The 24,429-nt window shown below is 40.6% G+C and overlaps 1 protein-coding gene across 1 annotated transcript in view; it reads right to left on the bottom strand.

The window, feature by feature from the left end:
• LOC124607219 overlaps positions 1 to 24,429 on the bottom strand; it is a 216,552-nt gene that overhangs the window by 14,642 nt on the left and 177,481 nt on the right. The window contains exons 10-11 of the mRNA XM_047139490.1: positions 3,226 to 3,347; positions 3,053 to 3,140 (exon numbers count right to left, since the gene is read on the bottom strand). Coding sequence (XP_046995446.1) covers positions 3,053 to 3,140; positions 3,226 to 3,347 — 210 coding nt within the window. The remainder of the gene's footprint in view (positions 1 to 3,052; positions 3,141 to 3,225; positions 3,348 to 24,429) is intronic.

The following is a 24,429-nucleotide window of genomic DNA, read 5'->3' as shown; positions in this document are numbered from 1 at the left end:
GCCTTGTTTTCTGAACTATGTAGGCTGTGCAGCATCAAAAAAGTTCATTCAACAGCATAACACACCCAAAGCAACGGCCTCGTGGAACATTGGCATAGGACGCTTAAGATGGCCCTACGTTGCCACGGTCTCCTTTGGGCGGAAGCCCTGCCATTCGTTGTACTTGGTTTGTGGACCACTTTCAAGGAAGACCTTAAAGGCTCAGTGGTCGAGTTTGTCTACGGCCAGGCGCTTACACTTCCAGGCGAACTTGTTGCTCCTACTCCAGTCGCCAAACCATCCAAACTGCCGTTCTTGGTAGAACGGGTGAGTTTACACTGTAACGAGCTTCAACCCCCACCCCCTTCCAGCTACACGCTCAGCACTTGTGAATTTGTTTTCCTTCGCGACAACACTGTAAAAGCCCCGTTACAGCCCCCTTACACAGGACCATACAGAGTTGTCAAACAAACCATTAACACAATGGACATTGTAATTAAGGGCTCCGTAACTACTGTCTCCCTCAACAGGGTTAAACCTGCTCGCATCGAGTTTTCCCCTACCTCACTCACCGTTGAAGAGACCACGCTCTCTGGCCACCCTCGGCCTTCTTCCTCTGCTCATGATTCGAGTAAACTCACACCTACACCGGCCCTGTCAACAAGCCCACACTCATTCCAGGGTTTTCCGCCTCCTGGCTCCCATAGCAGAGGCCCCAGCTCCCAGGGCTCTAACATAACAGTTCCATCTTCATACAACAGCACACTGTGCCACTCTTCTAACCAGTGCAGCCCGCAGGTTCCTGCCATGCCCACTGAGACCTCAATGTCTGACACTCACCCCTCTACTCGCAGCATGCCGCCCTCACCATACTATGGCTTCCCCACCCCACTGGCGCAGCATACCTCTCTGTTAGCAGGCGCCACTTACGAGCTCTCTACCCACGTTCATCCTAATGACATTTGTGGTTTATCTGTTGTCATTAGTGTTGATATCGCATTAGTGCTGCTTGCGTGTGATGATTCGTGTGATTCATTACGTGGTGAGTCACAACGTATAGTGAAGCATTTCAAAATCTCTTGAAGTGCTACGTGTGGCAACCTACGTGCTTATGTTAGGCCAAGTGGAAAGGTGATCATTAGGTTCCCTGCCGACGACACCAGCACTCCCGCACTGGCCAACGACTACGACTGCCGACGTCGCTTCAAGACTTCAGCATCACCATTCCAGGATTTGCTCCACGCTTTCCTCCCACACAGCCCATGCCGTTATATGTGGAGGAACTCACCGTAACACACTTAAAACTCTCGCCAACCCCCCACCCCACCACCTTTGGGTACGTACTCCATATTGCGGGCTCCACCGGTTTTGTATGCTTCTGGGACCTCAGTTCCCGCCTAGTCTTCGACCTGTACATTTGTCGTGTAATAAAAGTATTGATGATTAGAAGACAGAACTGTGGTCATTACCTTACCACCTTCATATCTCCCAAAAGAGCAACTTTAATTTGTAATTAAAAAAACCTGAATTTTGGAAAATTCTTCAGTATTTATTGACCTTTGAAAAAATATTCCTCATTTGAGTAGGAATTCTTGAAGCTATCTAGATGGTTCTTGACAAAAACATATTTTACCCCATGGATTGTTTTGGCAGTGTGTTTTCTTTTGTGCAGGAATTTCATCCAGTTATCTTTACCTTCTGTGAGTTCCATTTTTGCCACACAAGTTGCCCTTTCCTCAAAACCATATCACATTAGCAGGTCCACCATATACATTTCTGTTGTTTTGTTAATGGGTCTATTTTGTAAGTTAGTTTTGCTTAATGCTTCTTGTCACTGCTCTGAATTTTATGGCTCTCAGGACTTGAGCTTCTTGGTGACTTCTTCCTATCTGTTCCATGCTGACTCACCAATTTATTTGTATTGGGACTTCGTAGTGATCTTTGGAAGTACCTTGACCTAGATCTTTGAGAGATAGTAACACGAGGCATAATTTGCACTTTTCAGAACTTTGACATCCTGACCTACAAGTATCAATGTGCTTTGTTTGTAATAATATTATTGTTATTACTACTCTGCACTAAATAAAACCCTGTACTTCTGCAATATGTGCTTTGGTCCTAGACATTAGCCACTCTGTCTTTCAGTGTCCTTTGTAGAAGAAGATATGATCGCAATGTTTTAGAAATATTTTTAGAAAAGAATTAACTTTCTTATCTTAAGATGTCATTGGGAAACTTGTTCAGCTTTTTCATTCTGCAAGTTACCTCTGATTATAGCAACTGTATCAGCATTTTTGAATATATAAAGTTGTTCCTTTCCCCTTTTGAATTAAAATAAATTGTTGGTAACATTTTGTTGCTACAATTTTACAACCATTGTCAGGTAACCAATTTATTATGCAGCTTGTACCTATTTTGTGAAAGACAATTGATTTAGAAGTAAATTATCTATCTCTATTGTACTATGTACCTCTATTCTTGCTGGGAATATTACTGCAGAATCAACTCAAAGCTGGACAACAGCACCATATTTTGAAATGCCTTTCATCAGTACTGTCCAACATTAAATCAACTTAGAAATCTTTGCATATAATGACTTTCTACTAATTTTTTTATCAACAATATTAGGAAAAGTATAAGATTGCTACTCGCTGTAGAGATAACCCACTGAGTTGCAGACAAGCACAACAACAGAACTGTTACACATTATAGCTTTCTGCCAAAGCTTTCTTCAGCAAAGAAAACAGATATACATTCACACAAGCAAGCCCATCTCACACTCGTGACACCATCAGTCAGGGTTGCTGGTAACAGTGGTCATGTATGTATAAGGTGTGCTTGCTTTTGTGAATGTGTGTTTGTTTTCTTTGCAGAAGAAGGCTTTGGCCAAAAGATAAAATGTGTAACAGTCATTTTGGTATGCCTGGTTGCAGCTCAATGGGTCATCTTTATGGGGAATATCAATGTTATCCTTTTTCTAATATTGTCAGTAATTTGTATGAAAGACTTCATACTCGGAGGTTAAATAAACTATTAATATCTGTCAGCTGCTAAAGTAATCAACAGTACTTACACTTTTAATAGCAAGAAGCCCATTTTGATTTGATGCAGATTTCAATTCTTCAGGTAGAGTTTTTGTTAGAGATACATTGCTGGGAAACCTATAACACAATGCCTGATAATAAATACTCTTAACACCCTAACAAAAATGGAATGGACATAAAAAAAATTACATTCATGACTGACCCTTTCTTAAAGCTGTGTAGACTCTGTAATGAGGACACATTTTTTTTAATGTTATAGGCTAAACTGAGATTCCTGTTTATGTATTTATCATCAGCTGGCTTCAGAGAGAGTCTTATTTTTAACTGTGTAAAAGAAAAATAAATCATTTAGAATCATTTCAGTAATAAATTAAAAGTATATTATAGTTAAAGTAAAACTGTTAGGTACACTTAGTTATTGTCAGTTAAAAATTGACCACATATATTAAAAACAGACAACATTTACAATAAGTGCTGCTCTGAAAGAAAAGGTTTTTTCCCATATGCAGTATTCAGTTCATTTTCACCAATATGTAATCACTAGCCTTTTACCTGCAGCTTCACCTGTCACCTGCTTATGCATTTGACATGCATATTGAACACACCTAATCCTCTCTCTCTCTCTGTGTTGACCTCTTCCTCCCTCTGTCTGTTAGTCTCATGCTTCCACCTCTATCTGTCTATCTCCTCCTTCCACTCCCTCTGATCTCTTCCTCCCCCCCCCCCCCCCCTCTTTACCATTTCCTCCAACCATTCTCTCTGTCCACATCTTCCTCCACCTCCCACTTCCATTTCCACCTGCCCCCCAGCCCTCTACACCTTCCATCTCTCTCACACATACCGCTCTCTTCCACTCTCCCTGCCCATCTCCTCCTCCCCTCACCCCCTGCTTTGTCTATTCCCTCCTCTATTCATCTCAACCTGTCCACTTGCTCATTCGCACATGTAGTCCCTGCAATGCAGTTCAATAAAGCAGGCCAATATTGCTCCAACATCATGCCTGTCATGCAGAGCACGCTACACATAGGGGGCTTGAAAATCATTTCTTTGCCCCTGATATACAGATGACTATGCAAAGCAGATTCATGCTACTAAAAGACAGCATGCATGTCATGCAGGGCAGCCTAAATCTCAGACATTGGGAAACTGTGTCTTGCCCCTGATGTGTAGGCTGCCCTGCAAATCAGGTTGATTTGATGGGCTGATATAAAATGGTTCAAATGGCTCTGAGCACTATGGGACTCAACATCTGAGGTCATCAGTCCCCTAGAACTTAGAACTACTTAAACCTAACTAACCTAAGGACATCACACACATCCATGCCGGAGGCAGGATTCGAACCTGCGACCGTAGCGGTCGCGCGGTTCCAGACTGAAGCGCCTAGATGGGCTGATATAGTTCCCACATAAAATTCCTTTCATGCATGTCAGCCTATAGACCAGGGGCTGGAAAAAACACATTTTTTCCCACGTCTTTGCTCCTATTGGAACTATGAGGTTATAAACCTCACAGTGCTGAAATGAGGCCTCTGTTTCAGTGCCAAATTTGGTTGAAATTGATCCATGAATCTGGGAGGAGATACCAGACATACACACATATGCTCTGCTTTATACATACACTGAAGATCCGAAGAAACTGGCATACCTGCCTAATATTGTGTAGGGGCCCTGCAAGCACGCAGAAGTGCCGCAACACAACATGGCATGGACTCGACTAAAATCTGAAGTAGTGCTGGAGTGAATTGACACCATGAATCCTGCAGGACTGTCCATAAATCCATAATAGTATGAAAGATGGAGAGCTCTTCTGAGCGGCATGTTGCATAAGTGCATTAGTGGGTCTTTGGCTCTGAAGGCACATATCGATGATGTTGCATTGAATGGTTCATACAGTGTAACTTGTTGATGGCTAAGCAGTGAAATCTGCAGCATTTTGCAGAAGAGTTGCACTTCGGTCACACAAAACAATCCTCTTCAGTCACTGTTGGTCCTGTTATTGCAGGATCTTTTTCTGGCTGCATCAATGTCGAAGTTTTGTTGTTTTATCAGATTCCTGATATTCATGGTAGACTCGTAAAATGGTCATATGGGAAAATCCTCACTTCATCACTACCTTGGAGATGCTGTGTCCCCATCACTCATGTGCTGATTATAAGACCACATTCCAGCTCACTTAAATGTTGATAACCTGCCATTGTAGCAGCAGTAACTGATCTAACGACTGTGCCAGATGCTTGTTGTCTTTTATAGGTGTTGCTGATTGCAGTGCCATATTCTGCCTGCTTACATATCTCTGTATTTGAATACGCATGCCTATACCAGTTTCTTAGCACTTCAGTGTTTATAATAGAGATACACACAAGTTTCTGGCCCTACCTTTCCATTGTGCCAGTGTACCACTCAACAATTTCTCTATGTGGTATGTAGCATGTATCATTTCACATTGTTGTTAAGCACATGTTTATGCTTTTTGGAGAAAAATAATAATATTATTTGGATAAGTAAAGTCATGAAGCATATTTTGCTACGAAAATAATGTTAAGGAATGTCCCATAAAGTTTGTCTACAATTTAATTAATGTATCCATATATTTTACAATATCCACTCCTTTGACTGTGACTTCTTAGAATCGTTTGTGGAATACAAAATGAATGATAATCAGCAGAATAGACAAATACTCTCTATGGAAATTATTTTTATGTGTTGCCATGAACAGTCATGCGTGCAGTATGGCGTGCTGCAGATTACCACTTCAAACTTGACCACCAGCATTCCAGCTCTTATTTCTTATTTAACATTTATCAATTTTTAAAAGTTCTTGAAATACCTTATTTTTGTAATGTTTTTGTATTTTTAAATATTCAAAGTTTGTACAAGTACCAGAATTCTGGAATATTTTATGTATATACATGGTATAAATGGCTGCATTCTCATCCAAGAGTTCAGTTCTGACAAAGTTGTACATCAATATCAGCAAAAAATGTGCTTCCAGTACTAAGTGTAGAACTTTGATGGCCCTGCCTTTGGATTTGGATTTGATTGTGGATTGGATGTGGCACTGTGTGATAGGGACACCACATCTATATCACCTTGGTTCCAGTTGTTGTTGTTGTTGTTGTTGCTGCTGCTGCGGTCTTGCCTGAAGACTGGTTTGATGCAGCTCTCCATACTACTCTATCCTGTGCAAGCCTCTTCATCTCCAAGTAACTACTGCAACCTACATTCTTCTGAATCTGGTTACCGTTATCATGTCCTGGTGTCCCTCTATGATTTTTACGCCGCACGCTTCCCTCTGGTACTAAATTGGTCATCCCATATTTCTCAGAATGTGCCCTACCAACCAACTCCTTCTTCTAATCAAGTTGTGCCACAAATTTATGTTCTCCACAACTCTCTTCAGTACCTCCTCATTAGTTACTTAATCTACCCATTCAATCTTCAGCATTCTTCAGTAGGACCACATCTCAAAACCTGCTATTATCTTCTTGTCGAAACTGTTTACTGTCTATGTTTCACTACACTCCATACAAACACTTCCAGAAAAGATTTCCTGACACTTAAATCTATACTCGATGTTCGAAAATTACCCTTCTTCAGAAATGGTTTTCTTGCCACTGCCAGTCTACATTTTATATCCTCTCTACATTAACCATCATCAGTTATTTTCTGCCCAAATAGCAAAACTAATCTATTACATTAAGTGCCTCATTTCCTAACCCAATTCCCTCAGCATTACCTGATTTAATTCGACTACATTCCATTATCCTCGTTTTGCTTTTGTTGATGTTCATCTTACATCCTACTTTCAAGACATGGTCCATTCCATTCAATTGCTCTTCCAAGTCCTCTGCTGTCTCTATGAGAATTACAATGTCATCGACAAACCTCAAATTTTTTTTCTTCTCCTGGACTGTAATTCCTACTCCAAATTTTTCTTTTGTTTCCTTTACTGCTTGCTCAATATGCATATTGAATAACCCTCTCTCATTCTCCTCTCAACCACTGCTTCCCTTTCATGCCCTTTGACTCTTATAACTGCTGTCTGGTTCCTGTACAAATTGCAAATAGCCTTTTGTTCCCTGTATTTTACCCCTACCATCTTTATAATTTGAAGGACACTATTCAAGTCAACATTGTCAAAAGCTTTCTCTAAGCCTACAAATGCTATAAACATTGGTTTGCCTTCCCTTAACCTATCTCCTATGAGAAGGCTTAGAGTCAGTATTGTCTTGCATAGTCCTACATGTCTCCAGCATTGAAATTGACCTTCCAAGTGTCCGCTTGTATTAGTTTCTTCATTCTTTTGTAAAGAATTCATGTTAGTACTTTGCAACAGTGACTTATTAAATAACAGTTTGGTAATTTTCACACCTGTCAGCACCTGCTTTCTTTGGAATTGGAATTTTTTATTCTTCTTTAAGTCTGAGTGTATTCCACCTACATCGTACATCTTGCTGACCAGATGGAGTTTTGTCATGGCTGGCTCTCCCAAGGCAATCAACAGTTCTAGCAGAATGTTGTCTACTCCTGGGGCTTGTCTTGACTTATGCCTTTCAGTGCACTCTCAAATTCTTCATGCAGTATTATGTCTCCCATCTCATCTTCATCTTCATCATCTTCCATTTTCATAATGTTGGCCTCAAGAACATCTTCCTTGTATACACCCTCTATATACTACTCCCACCTTTCTACTTTCCCTTCACTGCACAGGACTGGTTTTCCATCTCAGCTCCCGGTATTCATATAGCTGCTTCTTTTTTCTCCAAATGTCTCTTTAATTTTCCTATAGGCAGCACCTATCTTCCCCTAATAATATATGCTTCTAAATTCTTACATTTGTCCTCTAGCCATTCCTGCTTAGACATTTTGTACTTCCTGTCAGTATCATTTTTTAGACATTTGTTATTTCCTTTCATCTACTGCATTTTTTATATTTTCTCTGTTTATCAGTCAAATTTAGTATCTCTTGTGTTATCCAAGGGTTTCTAGTAGCCCTCATCTTATACCTACTTGATCCTATGCTGCCTTCGCTATTTCATAGCTCAAAACTACCCATTTTTCTTCTACCGTATTCCCTTCCCTTGTTCTTGTCAATTGTTCCTTAATGCTCCCTCTGAAATTCCCTACAACCTCCCTTAAATTCTTACCTGTTTGCAGTTTCTTCCCTTTTAATCTACAGTTCATAACCAATAAAGTGTGGTCAGAGCCCACATCTGCCCCTGGGAATGTCTTGCAGTTTAAAATCTGGTTCCAAAATCTCTGTCTTACCATTATACAACCAATATGAAACATTCCAGCGTCTCCAGATCTCTTCCATGTATACAACCTTCTTTCATGGTGCTTAAACCAAGTGTTAGCTATGATTAATTTATGCTCTGTGCAAAATTCTAACATGCGGCTTCCTCTTCGATTACTTTCCCCCAGTCCATATTCACCTACAATTTTTCCTTCTCTACCTTTTCTTACTATCGAATTCCATTCCCCATGACTATTAAATTTTTGTCTCCCTTAACTATCTGAATAATTTCTTTTATCTCATTGTAATTTGTTCACTCTCTTCATAATCTGTGGAGCTAGTTGGCGTATAAACTTGTGCTACAGTGGTGGGTGTTGGCTTCATGTCTATCTTGGCTATAATAATGCAGTTACCATGCTGTTCAAAGTAGCTTATCCATGTTTCTACTTTTTTATTCGTTATTAAACCTAATCCAGCATTACCCCTATTTGATTTTGAATTTATAACCCTGTATTCACCTGACCAGAAGTCCTGTTCCTCCTGTCACCAAACTTCACTAAGTCCCTCTATATCTAACTCTAACCTATCCATTTCCCTTTTTAAATTTTCTAACCTACCTGCCTGATTAAGAGATCTGACATTCCACACTATCATCCATAGAACACCAGTTTTATTTCTCCTGATAACATCATCCTCCTGAGTAGCCCCATCTGAGGATCCAAATGAGGGACTATTTTACCTCCAGAATGTTTTACTCAAGAGGATGCCATCGTCATTTAACCATACAGTAGTAGAGCTGCATGCCTTCAGGAAAAATTACACCTGTATTTTCCCCTTGCTTTCAACTGTTCACAGTACCAGCACAGCAAGGCCATTTTGTTTGATATTACAAGGCCAGATCAGTCAATCATCTAGACTGTTGCCCATGCAACTACTGTAAAGACTGCTGCCCCTCTTCAGGAATCACATGTTTGTCTGGCCTCTCAACAGATTCCCCTCTCTTGGGGTTGCACCTATGGTACAGCTGACTGTATTGGTGAGGCATGCAAGCCTCTCCACCAATGGCAAGGTCATGGTTCATGAGGGCAGGGGTATAATTAGTCAAAATAAAAGCAATCACCTACATGGACAGGATCCAGAATACAAGCAGAACATCATTGTCAAGGTCTGTATATTTAACATATCAATGGATTCCAATCCAACATCTGCACATCAGGCATCCATCAGTGTTTTCTGATTCAGGACCTGGCAAAATGATGGAATGGGTTTGACTGAGTCACCAATTACAAGTGAGATGATGTGATGTGTTTGACAAATGTGCCCAGCCCAGCAGTGGCTCAAGAACAATGAAGAGAAACTTAATAGCAGAGATTAATTCTAGGCTGAAATGAAAGAAAAAAAGTTTGGCAACAATCAGCATTAAGTGCACTTAGCTGAAGAAAGACTGAAGAATAAGACCCAGCATCATGGGGAAATGAGAGAGTTGTACATACTGAATGTTTAAGCCACATGCCACATCATGAATCCTGACAGGACAGAATCCTATAAAATCTCACATTTGCTGAAAGAAATTGAAGAAAACATGCACAGAGCCCTTCTGGTACAGAATATTACAACAATAGAGGAATTCATCAAATTGTCAACAGAGAAATTCATCGGCGATGCCAACAAATTTAGGAAGATATGTACCAGTCTTTAGCACAAATCTTTGCAATCAGCTGAATGCACCAGGGAGAATGTATTTAGCCAACTCATAACTACGTCACAGCCATAAAATGACAACCCAGCACCTGACAAACACAGGTACTATCAACTCCTATGTGAATTCGAATGTCATGTGGAAGAACAGACATTTGGAAGAAAGAGGATAACAAACTGATGTGTTTGCACTATGGTTGTGGTTAGCTAACTGGACTTGAATTTGGAAAGACAGTGGTTCAAATCCCTATCTGGCCATCTAGATTTAGATTTTCTATAATTTCCCGAAATAGCTCCAGACGAACGCTATATTATCACACCAAGCATCAGCCTTCTATTCATGTGAATTACCTGCAGACAATTACAGCTGACTTGTGGGATGAAACCCATCACTGTACATGGAAAGGTCATTCCCCAACTAGCTGCAGCCACACTTGGTTGTTGTACAGAGGTACCAGCGATTTGCGTAGCTGCCAACTTCTAGGAAACTAAGTGACACGATTATCTACAGATGTGAGACCACCACAGGTGCCTATCTTCCACAGATGACATTCACCAAAATATCAGTGAATCTAACTGACATCATCATCAATGGTCAACTTGTCTGGGCACTAGTTGTCTCAAGGCTTCCTTTTCTGTAATCTTAGATGTTTATCACTGCCAGATGAAGAAGACTATGCTCAGTGATATGAAATTGATGGTGCTGAAAGTCTCACTTGGAAAATATGTCCAGCTGACATATCTTCCATGGATGACATTCACCAAAATGTAAGTGTAACTAATTGATGGTCATCATCGATGGCCAACTTGTCCAGGTGCTAGTTGACTCAACACATCCTTTTCTGTAATCTTGGATGTTTATCATTGTCAGTACGAGAATACTACGTTCAGTGATAAGAAATTGGTGGTACTGAAAGTCTCACTTGGGAAATATGTCCATCTGACAGAAATATGTATGGCAAGAATAACTACAAGCGACTGAACACAGCCCTCTGAATTTAATGTTTTAACGGAATGTAGTAATAATATTATTCTCAGATGGGTCGTCTTGCAGCCAGGAAAAGCAGTTGTAGAGTGTGAAAGATCAGAGCCCCGGATTGACAAAGCTATTCCAACAAGCACACTTAACAAATTGTGTCAATAATTATTACTTAAGATCTGTCTAATCATAACTGAATAAAGCAAGTTTTTCTTTCCAACTTGTGTTTGACATTTATTATTTGTAAGACATCTTCAGTGCCATGGAATACACAAGTATTTGTGTTTAAACTGTTTTGGACATTATATATTGAGGCTATAAACAGTTCTGGCATTTCTACTTATCTGTGATGTAGCAATACCATAAATTTCTAGTTACAAGTTTGATAGCTGTTGACCTACATGCATTTTCGTCCCTTCCTTACAGCTGTTCTTCTTCTGCTTTCTGCCATACAAAATTTCATTTTCACAGCATTAGGAAATGAACAGTTGTTTACTTGATGGTATTTTTTGCAATGTGTTATCAACAGCTGAACATTATTACTAACTGTTGAATGTGATGTCAGCGAAGTGACCCCGTGTGTGTGTGTGTGTGTGTGTGTGTGTGTGTGTGTGTGTGTGTGTGTGTGTGTGTGTGTGTGTGTGTGTGTATGTGTGTCTGTGTGTGTGTGTGTGTGTGTGTGTAGTTGCCTGCATGCCTGCATGTTTCAGTATGATTATGCAAGTGATTGTGAAAACTTTTTATAAATTATTTTTATTTTATATTTTTTGTGTATGTGTTTGTATGTATTTGTTTCATCATTTTATGTATTGCTTTAACTTGTTGGTATGAATGAGAGGATTTCTTTTTAATTATGTTTTGCTTCTTTTATTATGTTTAGCAAAGAGTTTATGATGATGTGTGTCTTGTCATTTATCACATGTTTTTTCTCTACTATGGTCTTCTGGGTGTGACAGTGCTCCCACAGTGATATAACATGATGGTTGTGGTTGTTTTCCTAATTATTTTCATATCTTGTTTTAAGTTGGTAGGATGATGGCTATGGTGTTTTAAGTGTTCTGAAAATGTAGAATGATTTGTTCCAAATTTTTCTTTCCCACACCTGAAGAGGAAGAAAACCAAATAGATCTTCTTGACATAACAATAATAAAGTCAAACAGCAAATATTCTTTTAAAATTTGTGGACAACCAACAACCACATACACAATAATACATTCACTTCCAATCACCCCACAACCAGAAGCTATCTGCACTAAGATACATGTTACATAGTATAAACATGATCCCATTCAATAGGAGAAACTATTGAAAGGAATGAGTACAATCATACAAATAGCGAGGAACAATAGGTATGACATACATATAGTACACAGACTGTATTAAAGAATTAAAACATAAATATGAAACAATCACAACACATTCAACATATCCAACACATTCAACATATCCCGACTGCAGAAACAATAAAAAGCCTCAAACCCACAAATACATACAACACACATTCACAATAACAATACCATGTAAAGATAATACACATGGTACACTATGACATACACACATAAATTAACACACAGAGTGGCAAACATACCAAAGGCAAAGGGTGTCCATAAACAAGATCTGTTCAAAAAATTCCAAAACATTGTAATTTGGCAACAATGGTGTGTTGGAGCAAAATGGAGTTGGCATCCCTGCACACACTTATGTTTAATGTGTAACTGCCAGAATTTTCATTTTTGTGTGTCTGTTATTGTTCCGTGCTGTATTGAGTAGAACATTATGTCACACAGTTTGCAAATTTCAAGATAACAGAGTGACAGGAGCAACACGTCTGCATTACATTTTGCATGAAACTCAAGAAAGCCTTTACAGAGGCACACCAAATTATGCAGGATGACTAGAGTGATGAGTGATTAAGCCACACTTGGTGTTACAAATGGTTCACACAGCTTAAAAATGACTGGATGGAAGTAAAAGATGACCCTCATTCAGGATGCCCTTTGACATCTACGACAATGTTCATGTCAGGAATGTCAATGAAATTGTGCATGTCAATCAAAGACTGACAGTCTGAGAGATTGCAAACGAATATAATATTTCAGTTGGATCATGTCATGAAATCCTGACACAGCATCTTGGAATGTATCATGTTGTCACCAAGTTTGTCCCATGGCTCATGACTCAAAACCAGAAAGACCTTTGCCTTGCAGTCTGTGAAGACCTTTTGGATCATGAAAATGAGAATGAGATGTTCCTTAAGAAAATCATAACTAGTGATGAGACATTGGTCTATGGTTATGATGTTGAGACCAAGGTTCCATCTTCACAATTGGTCAGGAAAGGTTCTCCAAGACCAAAACAGCACATCAGGTCTCAGGTCAAATGTCAAAGCCATGCTGATAGCTTTCTTTGAAGGATTAGTTCATTATGAATTTAAGCCACAAGGGCAAACTGTTAATCAATGGTACTATCGGGATGCATTGCAATGCCTGAGAGACAATGTGAAAAGAAAATGGCCTGAAATATGGTGAGACAATTTGTGGCTCTTGCACCATGATAATGCACCTATACATTCATCCCTGTTCATGCACGACTATTGCACAAAAAATTAAATCACTCTGCTGCCTCATCTTCCAGACTCACCAGACCTGGCCCCTACAGACATTTTTATGATCAACTTGAGAAACCCATTGAAAGGATTTGCAATGATAGACAAGATAAAGAAAATTTGCACATAGCATGTCATGCAATCTAGCAAGAGGCATACCAAGACTGCTTCCGGAACTGGAGAAAGCATAGGGAGTGATATATCAATTGTGGAGGAGGGTATTTCAAAGGTAACCATGTATAGTAAGCAAAAGGTAAGCGCAGAAAAATTTTCTGGACAAAGATCTGAATTTTTTGAACAGATCTCATAGAATACAAAACCATGCAATCTATCCAACACAAATTATTACACATTTGCAGAACGCTTAAAACACTATAACCACCATCCTAGCAGCTTTGAACAAGAAACAAAAACCATAGGACAAATAACCACAACTAATGCCTTATACCAATCCAGGAACACTATCATATACAGAAAGCAATAGCAGAGAACAAACACGACAAATGAACAAACACACATCAACACAAACTCTTTGTTAAACTTAATAAAAGAAATAAAAAAGTAATTAAAAAGAAATCATCTAATACATACAACCATAATAAAACAAACACACACACATAGAGACACATCACTGATATCGCAAAGACACATTCAACAATAGTAATAACATTCAACAGCTGGCAACACTATCCAAAACATAAAATCAAGTAAACAAATGTTCATTTACCAGTACTGTGAAAATGAAATTTCCAATTGCCTACCATTCACAGATGAATGACCTTACAAAATTCAATAATATGATATTGGGAAAAATCCTCTCAATGTATGCTGATATCAACCAGAGAGATTGGGGTACAATACTGCCCACTGTGACATTCTTATACAAAGCAGTGAAGCCCAACACTACAGGCTTCACAGCATTCTTTCTGCTCTACAGTCACGAGATTCAAATGACAATATACACACTGTTCCCATTTCAGCTTGATGATATGCAGGATGACTACGTGAAACATCTCATCACCAGTACTGAAGAAACAAGACAGTTGGCTCACATTTATACCATGAATGCCAAGGAGAAAGACCAAAAGAGCAAGAGCTACAATACCAAGTACTGACCAGTGACATACAGCCCGGGAGACTTAATATGAATTTTTATTCCTGGTCATAAAGTAGGACTAACGTGAAAGTTTCTATAGCACTACTTTGGGTTGTAGCATACCCTTTGTTGCTTGTCATGTAGGAAGTTCAGAAGTATGACTCTTTATTATGAAGATAAAATTTCAGAGATATTCTCCACATGAAACCATACCACAGTCCAGAGGTACAGACTGAAGATAGGAGGTTCAAGGGAACTGAAGATCCACTCAGCAATTGTGAAGCATCAACAGTAGGAGCTACCTTCAATGCCCATCATAGTGGACTGTACGTAACAACAAGACCACAACATGATGAAGATCTACCAGTGCCACCATACAGAGGACATTGATAAGATCTAGATCTAGAGTGCTAAAGTCGGCTCAAATGAGAACTTCCGAAAGAGCAGGTCATTGTTTCTTGGGAGAGGGAGCAGTGTCACAAGCTGTCACACATGCAATGTGGTGTAGTGGCTAGTGTCGCTAGCTTACATGCTTAGGGTCACCAGTTCAAACCTGACCACCTGCTATCTGTTGTTTAGTAGTTATCATTTCTGGAAGGTTCTTGATATATCTTATGTTTTACGTTCTGGAATATTCAATGTTTGTACAAATACCAGCCTGCTGGAATATTCAATGTCTGTATGTGTGGTATCAATAGTTCCGATGCCACAGCGTAGTGACATGCTCGTAGGTTGGCACTACAAGAGCAGACAAACTGCGCGGACCACAGCACCCTCTAACCGACGCTGTGGAGCTTGACAAGCACCGCTCTACTTTCAGCCCAGTTGATCAAGATCAGACGACCTAGCAATTTAGCTTCAGCTTGTATGACGGGCTAGCCATTACAGACTTCGCCTCTGTTAACTTCTAGTAGCTGTTCCTTTGATACATGAATGGCTTCGCACCTATGTGCTCATCTGTACCAAGAGTTAAGTAATGTGTTTATATATGTTTATACACCAGTGAAGGTGCTTTAACTTTACTTGCAGTACCAAAGAGCTTTACCTCACCTGCTCCTACTTGCTTCCTTCATTCGGCCTATATTGCAGATCCCAGGAGCAAACCCACGCACCACCTTCCAGGCAAGGGATAAATTTTTTTTTCCTCTACTTATGTTTCTTTGCTCAGTACTGCTTTAGCTTTTTTGAGAATTCTCCGTGTGAATCAGTGTATGAGTGCTTCCACCCTTCACTATAAGACTATTTTGTGTCAAAGATGGCTTTGACAAAGGAACAGGCTTCACTGTCTGATCTTGTATGGTTTCAGGCTCAGCAAATGACGCAGCTGCTTGCTGCTGTAAATGGACCGCCCACACTACAAATTGCAGCTACTTCGGCACCTGTACCTCGGATGACACCCACATTGCAACCATTTTGTGCCTTCAATCCAGACATTGAATGCTAGCCAGAATACATCACCCAGCTCGAGGCACACTTCGCCGCATACAACGTACTAGGTACAGAGCGGCTTGCCTGTTTCATTGCCAATGAGGGTGTAGTGTTATACTGTATGCTCGTAAAATTGTTCCCCACTGCCTGCCCAGAGACTAAAACTTACGCAGAAGTGATTGATGCATTGAGCTCCAACTTCCGTGACAATATGAATGTAGTAGCTGCACGCTAAAAATTCTTTCGCGTCCAGCGTGGTCCTAATCAGTCCAATAAATATTGGTTAGCGGACCTTCAGGAACTAACATCTGATTGTGACTTTAATTGCTCATGTGGACTCTCTTATGCAGATATCATGATTAGAGATGCAGAATGTGGTGGACCACCACATCCGCAAGCAAATCTTATGATTTAAAAACCCATCTTTGCAGGAGATAGTGGACTTGCTAGACATACAAAATACATTAGATATGGCTACCTCCACATTTGACATGGCCCCGGGTGTATGTACTGCTAGTGTAGTGCAACACGTGCCCTCCCGCCCAGCCTTGGCACAGAGAGCTGCACTGTGCCACTCACATGTGAGTAAACAAGCTTCCAACGTGCCACTAAGAAACTGAAATCTTGTCGGAACTGTTTTCATACCGCCCACAGGACATTTGTCCATCCTGTCAAGCACAGTGTTATTTTTGTAATAAGAAAAGACAGATGGAAGCTGTGTGTAGTAAGAGAAACTCTAATTCACAGCCTGTTTCCTGTTCGCATGACTCGCATGGGCGTCACTGCAATGGAAACCGCCGTGGTCATGATTCACATCAGCCTATGGACGTTAATGCCATTTTTTCAAGGCCTTCTGCTTCATGTGTTTCTGCAGCTCGTTGTGTGAATAACAAGTTTTGCCAGGCACTTCCTCTCACATTCAGCGTGATGCGAGGAAACTTTATGTGACTTTGAACATTTGTGGACGTTCTGTGCACATGCAGATGGACACTGGTGCGTCAGTTTCGTTACTCAACAGATCAACGTATGATTTGGTTGGATCATCCCTCCTTTGCCGTTCACATTCCATGCTGACTGCATTTACTGGACAGGAAATCTCAATGCTTGGCATGTGTAGTTTGCAAGCCATGTATGGTGCAATGACACATACAGTGTCTTTCCGTGTGCTCCACTCTAGTGATGTTACGAACATTTTTAGCATGGACGCATTTGAACTCTTTGGCCTCGCAATTCAGGACAACGTACTTTGCATCAACACTAGTGACCATGCACACAGTGTTGCCGCACTATGCGATGGTTTTGCTGAACTCTTTTCTGATGGCCTTGGTTGTGCCACAGACTTTGCAGCACATGTTGTAGTTAAAGACAATGCCATGCCTATTTTCCGGTGCGCACGCCCAGTACTGCATGCACTGCATGACACCATAGCTGCTGAACTTAAGCATTTGCAAGTCAGTGGTGTCATTGAACCTGTTTCTGCTTCACAATGGGCTTCACCTATAGTATGTGTGAAGAAACCAAATGGTTGTCTCCGTATTTGTGCTGACTTTAAGTATACAGTAAATCCTCACACAGTGGTCACTACATTTCCCTCACCGTGTCCTGAAGACATTTTTGATAAGCTTGGTGCCGGAAAATTCTTTCCCATGATTGACTTGCGGGACGCATATTTTCAAATTCCGCTCAACGAACAGTCCCAGTGCTATTTTGTGGTCAACACCCGCCTTGGATTGTTCAAGTTTCGCTGCCTTCTGTTTGGTTGTGCTTCAGCTCCTGCAATTTTTCAGTCTTACTTGCAGCAGTTGTGTGCCACTGTCCCTGGTTGTTCCAATTATCTGGACGATATTGTCATATCAGGTCGCACCCCTGATGTACATTTGCAGAATTTGCATGCCTTGGCCGGCCGAAGTGGTCGTGCGGTTAAAGGCGCTGCAGTCTGGAACCGCAAGACCGTTACGGTCGCAGGTTCGAATCCTGCCTCGGGCATGGATGTTTGTGATGTCCTTAGGTTAGTTAGGTTTAACTAGTTCTAAGTTCTAGGGGACTAATAACCTCAGCAGTTGAGTCCCATAGTGCTCAGAGCCATTTGAACCATTTTGCATGCCTTATTTACTGTACTTTTGCAGGCAGGACTCAAATGTAACAGAGATAAGTGCAAATTTTTTCAAATGGACATTCAGTATTTAGGACGTATGATTAACGGACATGGTATCCACCCCTCATTGTCACATCTCCATGTGATTAGAGGCTTGCCAGCACCCAGGAACTTGAAAAAACTTCAGCCTGTGTTGGGCAAAATTACATATTATGTTCGGTTTATACCAAATGCAGCACAGATTTCAATGCTTCTGCATCACCTTCGGCATAAGAACGTTCCTTTTTTTTCGTCTTCGGAATGTGATGCTGCTTTCCACAAGCTCAAATCTGCTTTGTTGAGTGATTGCTGTTTGATTCTGTTCGATCCCTCCAAACCAGTTGTCTTGGCTGTCGATACATCTTCTCACGGAATCAGAGCGGTTCTCTTGCACCGCATTAATTCTGTCGATCGTCTGATTGCTTTTGCATCTAAGTTGCTCAATTCTGCCCAGCAAAACTATTCTCAAATCGAGAAAGAAGCTTTAGCTATTGTATATGTTGTGCCAAAGTTTCATGATTTTTTTTATACTCTCACAAGTTCTATTTGGTCACTGAACATAAGCCTTCGATGTTATGTTTTTGTCTAACTACAATTATGAAATTTTGATTCAGCCTACGGCACAGCATGGCAATGCTGATGCTTTGTCTTGTCTACCTATCGGTCCTGACGTCAAGTCTGATTCTTCCGAATTGTCATGCATGTTTATTGATTCATGAGATAAGGAATTAGCTGATGGGTTTCTAGTGGATTTTCGGTGCATTGCTTCCGTATCTACATTTACATCTACATCCATACACCGCAAGCCACCTGAGGGTGTGTGGCAGAGGGTACATTGAGTACCTCTATCAGTTCTCCCTTCTATTCCAGTCTCGTATTGTTCGTGGAAAGAAGGATTGTCGGTATGCTTCTGTGTGGGCTCTAATCTCTCCGATTTTATCCTCTTGGTCTCTTCGCGACATATACGTAGGAGGGAGCAATATACTGCTTGACTCTTCGGTGAAGGCATGTTCTCAAAACTTCAACAAAAGCCCATACCGAGCTACTGAGCATCTCTCCTGCAGAGTCTTCCACTGGAGTTTATCTATCATCTCTGTAACGCTTTCGCGATTACTAAATGATCCTGTAACGAAGTGCGCTGCTCTCCGTTGGATCTTCTCTATCTCTTCTATCAGCCCTATCTGGTATGGATCCCACACTGCTGAGCAGTATTCAAGCAGTGGGCGAACAAGTGTACGGTAACCTACTTCCTTTGTTTTCGGATTGCATTTCCTTAGGATTCCTCCAATGAATCTGCTTTACCAACAAACAACTTCATATGATCATTCCATTTTAAATCACTCCTAATGCGTACTCCCAGATAATTTATGGAATTAACTGCTTCCAGTTGCTGACCTGCTATTTTGTAGCTAAATGATAAGGGATCAATCTTTCTATGTATTCGCAGCACATTACACTTGTCTACATTGAGATTCAATTGCCATTCCCTGCACCATGCGTCAATTCGCTGCAGATCCTCCTGCATTTCAGTACAATTTTCCAATGTTAAAACCTCTCGATATACCACATCATCATCCGCAAAAAGCCTCAGTGAACTTCCAATGTCATCCACAAGGTCATTTATGTATATTGTGAATAGCAATGATCCTACGACACTCCCCTGCCGCACACCTGAAATCACTCTTACTTCGGAAGACTTCTCTCCATTGAGAATGACATGCTGCATTCTGTTATCTAGGAACTCTTCAATCCAATCACACAATTGGTCTGATAGTCCATATGCTCTTACTTTGTTCATTAAACGACTGTGGGGAACTGTATCGAATGCCTTGCGGAAGTCAAGAAACACGGCATCTACCTGTGAACCCATGTATATGGCCCTCTGAGTCTCGTGGACGAATAACTGGGTTTCACACGACCGTCTTTTTCGAAACTCATGCTGATTCCTACAGAGTAGATTTCTAGTCTACAGAAAAGTCATTATACTCGAACATAATACGTGTTCCAAAATTCTACAACTGATCGATGTTAGAGATATAGGTCTATAGTTCTGCACATCTGTTCAACGTCCCTTCTTGAGAATGGGGATGACCTGTGCCATTTTCCAATCCTTTGGAATGCTACGCTCTTCTAGAGACCTATGGTACACTGCTGCAAGAAGGGGGGCAAGTTCCTTCACGTACTGTGTGTAAAATCGAACTGGTATCCCATCAGGTCCAGCGGCCTTTCCTCTTTTGATTGATTTTAATTGTTTTTCTATCCCTCTGTTGTCTATTTCGATATCTACCATTTTGTCATCTGTGCGACAATCTAGAGACGGAACTAAAGTGCAGTCTTAATCAAAATATCCACGGGTATGCTGCCGGTCTATAGTGTCCAACGGGCACAATATTTCGGCGATCAAACATGTCGCCATCATCAGGTGAACTGACGGACTGAGCTCCTGTGAACGTGCCGGCACGGAGATCCGTACGCTATGGCTGCTCAGAGGGAACTGGGTTCGGTCGCGGCGGCGGCCGATTTAAATACCCTCCGCCCGCGGCGCGCTCCCTCCGCCGTCCGCGCCCAGCGCCACGGTGGAACAGATTGCGACGGCGTCTGAGATGACGTCGGTGTGATGGCTCTGTCCGCCGTGGTCGTCACAACTATACGTCTGCTCGTCTTCCTCTGTGAAACAGCTTTGGAAAACAGCTGCCAATGCTTTTTGGCAAATTGTTTTGCAGTATATTCATACTCAATGGCCTCCATCTGCTACACACATTAGTGACCCACTTGTTTGACATTACTTTGCTCAATGTCACAACTTGTCTGTACTCCACGGTGTTATTTTGTTATGAACTGACAATGATCCATCTCGTGTGGTTGTACCTCGTTTGTTGCAGTCGGAAATCCTCCAATTACTGTAAGCTGGTCATTGGGGTATAGTGCAGATGAAGCAACTAGTGTGTTGTCACTGCACTCAAGTTGGCATTGATAAACAAATTGAGAATTTGCTTGCCAATTGTCGCTCTTGTGCGGAGCATTAGTCTGCTCCCCACCAGTGCTTCTTTGCGTGTCTGACTCCTACTGTGCCTTGGCAGTGTGTTCCTATCAATTTTATGGATCCTTTCTAGGACACCCACTGGTTGAAAGTTATTGATGTGTACAGCAACTTTCCTATGTCTTCTACTACATCTGCCAGTACTATTCGGACTTTGACGTCTATTTTTACCATTGAGGGCCTTCTTGAAGTTATTGTCTCCAACAATGGCCCCCAATTCATGTCCTCAGAGTTTGAAGCATTCTGTGTTGCTAATGGCATTTGCCATCTGACCTCAGCCCCATTCCACCCCCAGTCGAACGACAAGGCTGAACGGTTTGTGCATACATTTAAGCCGCAGATGAGTAAGTTGCGTGCCACACACTCTTACGCGCTATGGACTTTCCTTGCTTCCTATAGCACCCAGCTGTGTGACACCCATTCCCCAGCAGAACTGCTACATGGCCGCGCCCATCGGTCACTCTTGCAGCTATTGCACCTGCCGCAGCACACTCCCACTGCTTCACCTTGTTCTGGCTTGGCGCCACATGCTCTGGTGTTCCATTGAGTTTTGTCTGGCAGGCAGCGCAGGGGTGCGTTCTTTGCCAGCTTGGCTGCACCTTATTTGTCATTTCTGGTCCCTGTCAATCGCCACTGGAACCAGATCCATTTGTGTTGTCCTCAGTTTTCTGCCACTGGTTCTTGACAGCAGAATTGGAGGCTTCGCAGCTTCCGCCACCACTGCCATGACTCCACCACTGGCGCTTCCACTATTTTGGATGAAGCTCTCAATTGAAGCTCATTATATCTAGCAGTCTTTTTCAGAGTGCCTGTCTATCATTCAGTGCCTCCTCTGTGTGGTGAGTAGTAGGCTAGCCTGTTAATAGTTGTCATTCAACCCTGACTTTCAACTGTTTGACACCAAGGACTTACATATAAGAAACATTAGTGACAGAAAACTGTACTTTGTGCTGTTTGTTTGGAACACATGAGTTTTGGAAGGCTTGATTGTTAAACGGGATTATTTTAATTAATTATAAATGTATCACTTGCTATCTTGTGTTTAAATGTATCACTTGCTGCCTTGTGTTTATTAATGTCAAATATGCGCTCTTAATCTGCATATTCATGTGACAGATTCTGGTGGATAATGTGTGTAAGTGCCACTCTAACTGATTTGCTATATTTATTATTCACTCAAATATTCTGCATTGTGCTGCCATCTCATTTAGTGCTACATGTAGAATCATAACTGTAAAAAAGGAAGGTTAATATTCAAAGTCCCTTTCCTTTGAGTGTGAACTTTAGCCATATTATTTATAAGAATATTAATATTTGGCAACCGAACATGACTGCAACTCAGACCACAAAACTACATTTAAAGAAATGCACCTGAGTATATCTTGGCCCACAATGTTTCATGACACATGAGTCAACTATCACTCAATAGTAGACTGGTTTTGTGTGAGAACTATGTATGGATGTCTTGCTATCTGTCTATTGGCAGTTGCTATCCTCTGTTATAAAATTACTTTGATAGAAGCAGTAGAGAACGTAAGAGCTACTGTCACAACTGACCGACCTATTGTGTGCTTGCATTGACATGAGATTCAAGCATGCACTCACTAGGATTTGATGTTTTCTGTAATTCTGCTACAAATACATCATATATGTTAAGTGGGTAAGAAATTTCAAAAACTCTAGAGGAAGAATTAAATGATTCTGGTTTTGAGGGAGAAATATCTGAGTGGGAACAGTGTGAAGAAATTTGTGAAGGACTCTTCCAGAAAAGCGCAACAATGGATCAAGAAATTGTTCCTAGAGCAAATATCAGAAATATGCTCGTAGGAGTACACTTTTCTGATAAAATTTCTGCAACTGAGATATAGCAGTATCCAAAATGGGATTGCAAGAATTGCTTGGAAAAGATGAACAATCTACTGGCAAAATAAGCAGGAAATGTGCAACATACTTCTTTGCATGCAAGAATATTTCAGACTTGTTCATTATATAATAGCCAAATGTATGTGTAATTTTTCAAGAAATTACCTTGCACTTTTCTTTTTTTGGAGGATAGCTAAAACTTCTGTCATCATTAGTGTAAAATTTGTAATCTATCACAGAACTAAAATAAAGCTGTCATACAAAAAGTTTGATGGTAGGTCTTTTTTGGTGTATATTACCCTTCACAATACCTCAACCAGAGATGAGCGACTGACAGTTTGAGTAATGGCATAAATGGTTCTTTTTCTGGGCCCAAACTTTTTTTAAGAGGCTGAAACTCAAAATCTTAGCTACATACTGCATTAATAAGCACATGTGTCAGAAACAGCTATCATGTTGGAGATATAGCATCCTTGTCACTCCAGCAAATGAAATTCTTCAGCAGGATGATGATGATTTCTTAAGGTTTTTCATTGCTTCAACAAACTGATGTCCTTTGTCACTACCATCATCTTCTTCTTCAAAAATATCACAAAGCACACAAAATACATGTATCCATCTAACTGCTTGAGCCCATTAAATGTTCTGTTGGAAGTCCCTTCTACTTCACTACATCAGATCTTCATACGAATCCTTACAACTAACATTTCTTATCATAGTGTATTGAATCTTAACATGATGAATGAATCTTAACTATTGCAGTATTCCATAAGTTCCAATCACTCTAATCCAGTGCACATAAATAAACTGTACTTGCAGGTTATGGACTACAAACAATAACTTATCTAAAGTTTAATGATATTGAAACAGCTAGAAACCATGTATTAATCTTTGTGAAAATTTCATGAACACCTCATTATATACTTGATTTCTTACTTATGATAATGTTCATACTGTCTGAAAACAAAACAAACTTGGTATCTGTTAGTGTTATTAATGAAAAATCATTATTATTATTTCTCTTGTTCTCTCAGCTGGTGGGTCACTATCATATTGGTAACTGAATGACTTATTTCTCCTTTTTGACTGCCTTCAAACTATTGCTCTTCCCTCCCTGAGGAAGGAACTAACAGTTCTGAAAGTAGGGCAGTTTTTTTTATTTGTATGTGTCTTGAGGCAGGACTTAGAATTATACCTCCAAAAGATAAGTACTGATGACCATTCTGTTGACTTACAATTTTATCATTTTTTGTGTGATTTTTATACAAAGATCATTAATACATTGATGAAAAAGTAAGGGCTGTAGATGGTACTTTGTGAAACACCCC

This window comes from Schistocerca americana, chromosome 3, assembly GCF_021461395.2.
Source record: "Schistocerca americana isolate TAMUIC-IGC-003095 chromosome 3, iqSchAmer2.1, whole genome shotgun sequence".
Lineage (NCBI taxonomy): Eukaryota > Metazoa > Arthropoda > Insecta > Orthoptera > Acrididae > Schistocerca > Schistocerca americana.
This window is presented reverse-complemented; position numbering and strand designations above follow the sequence as displayed.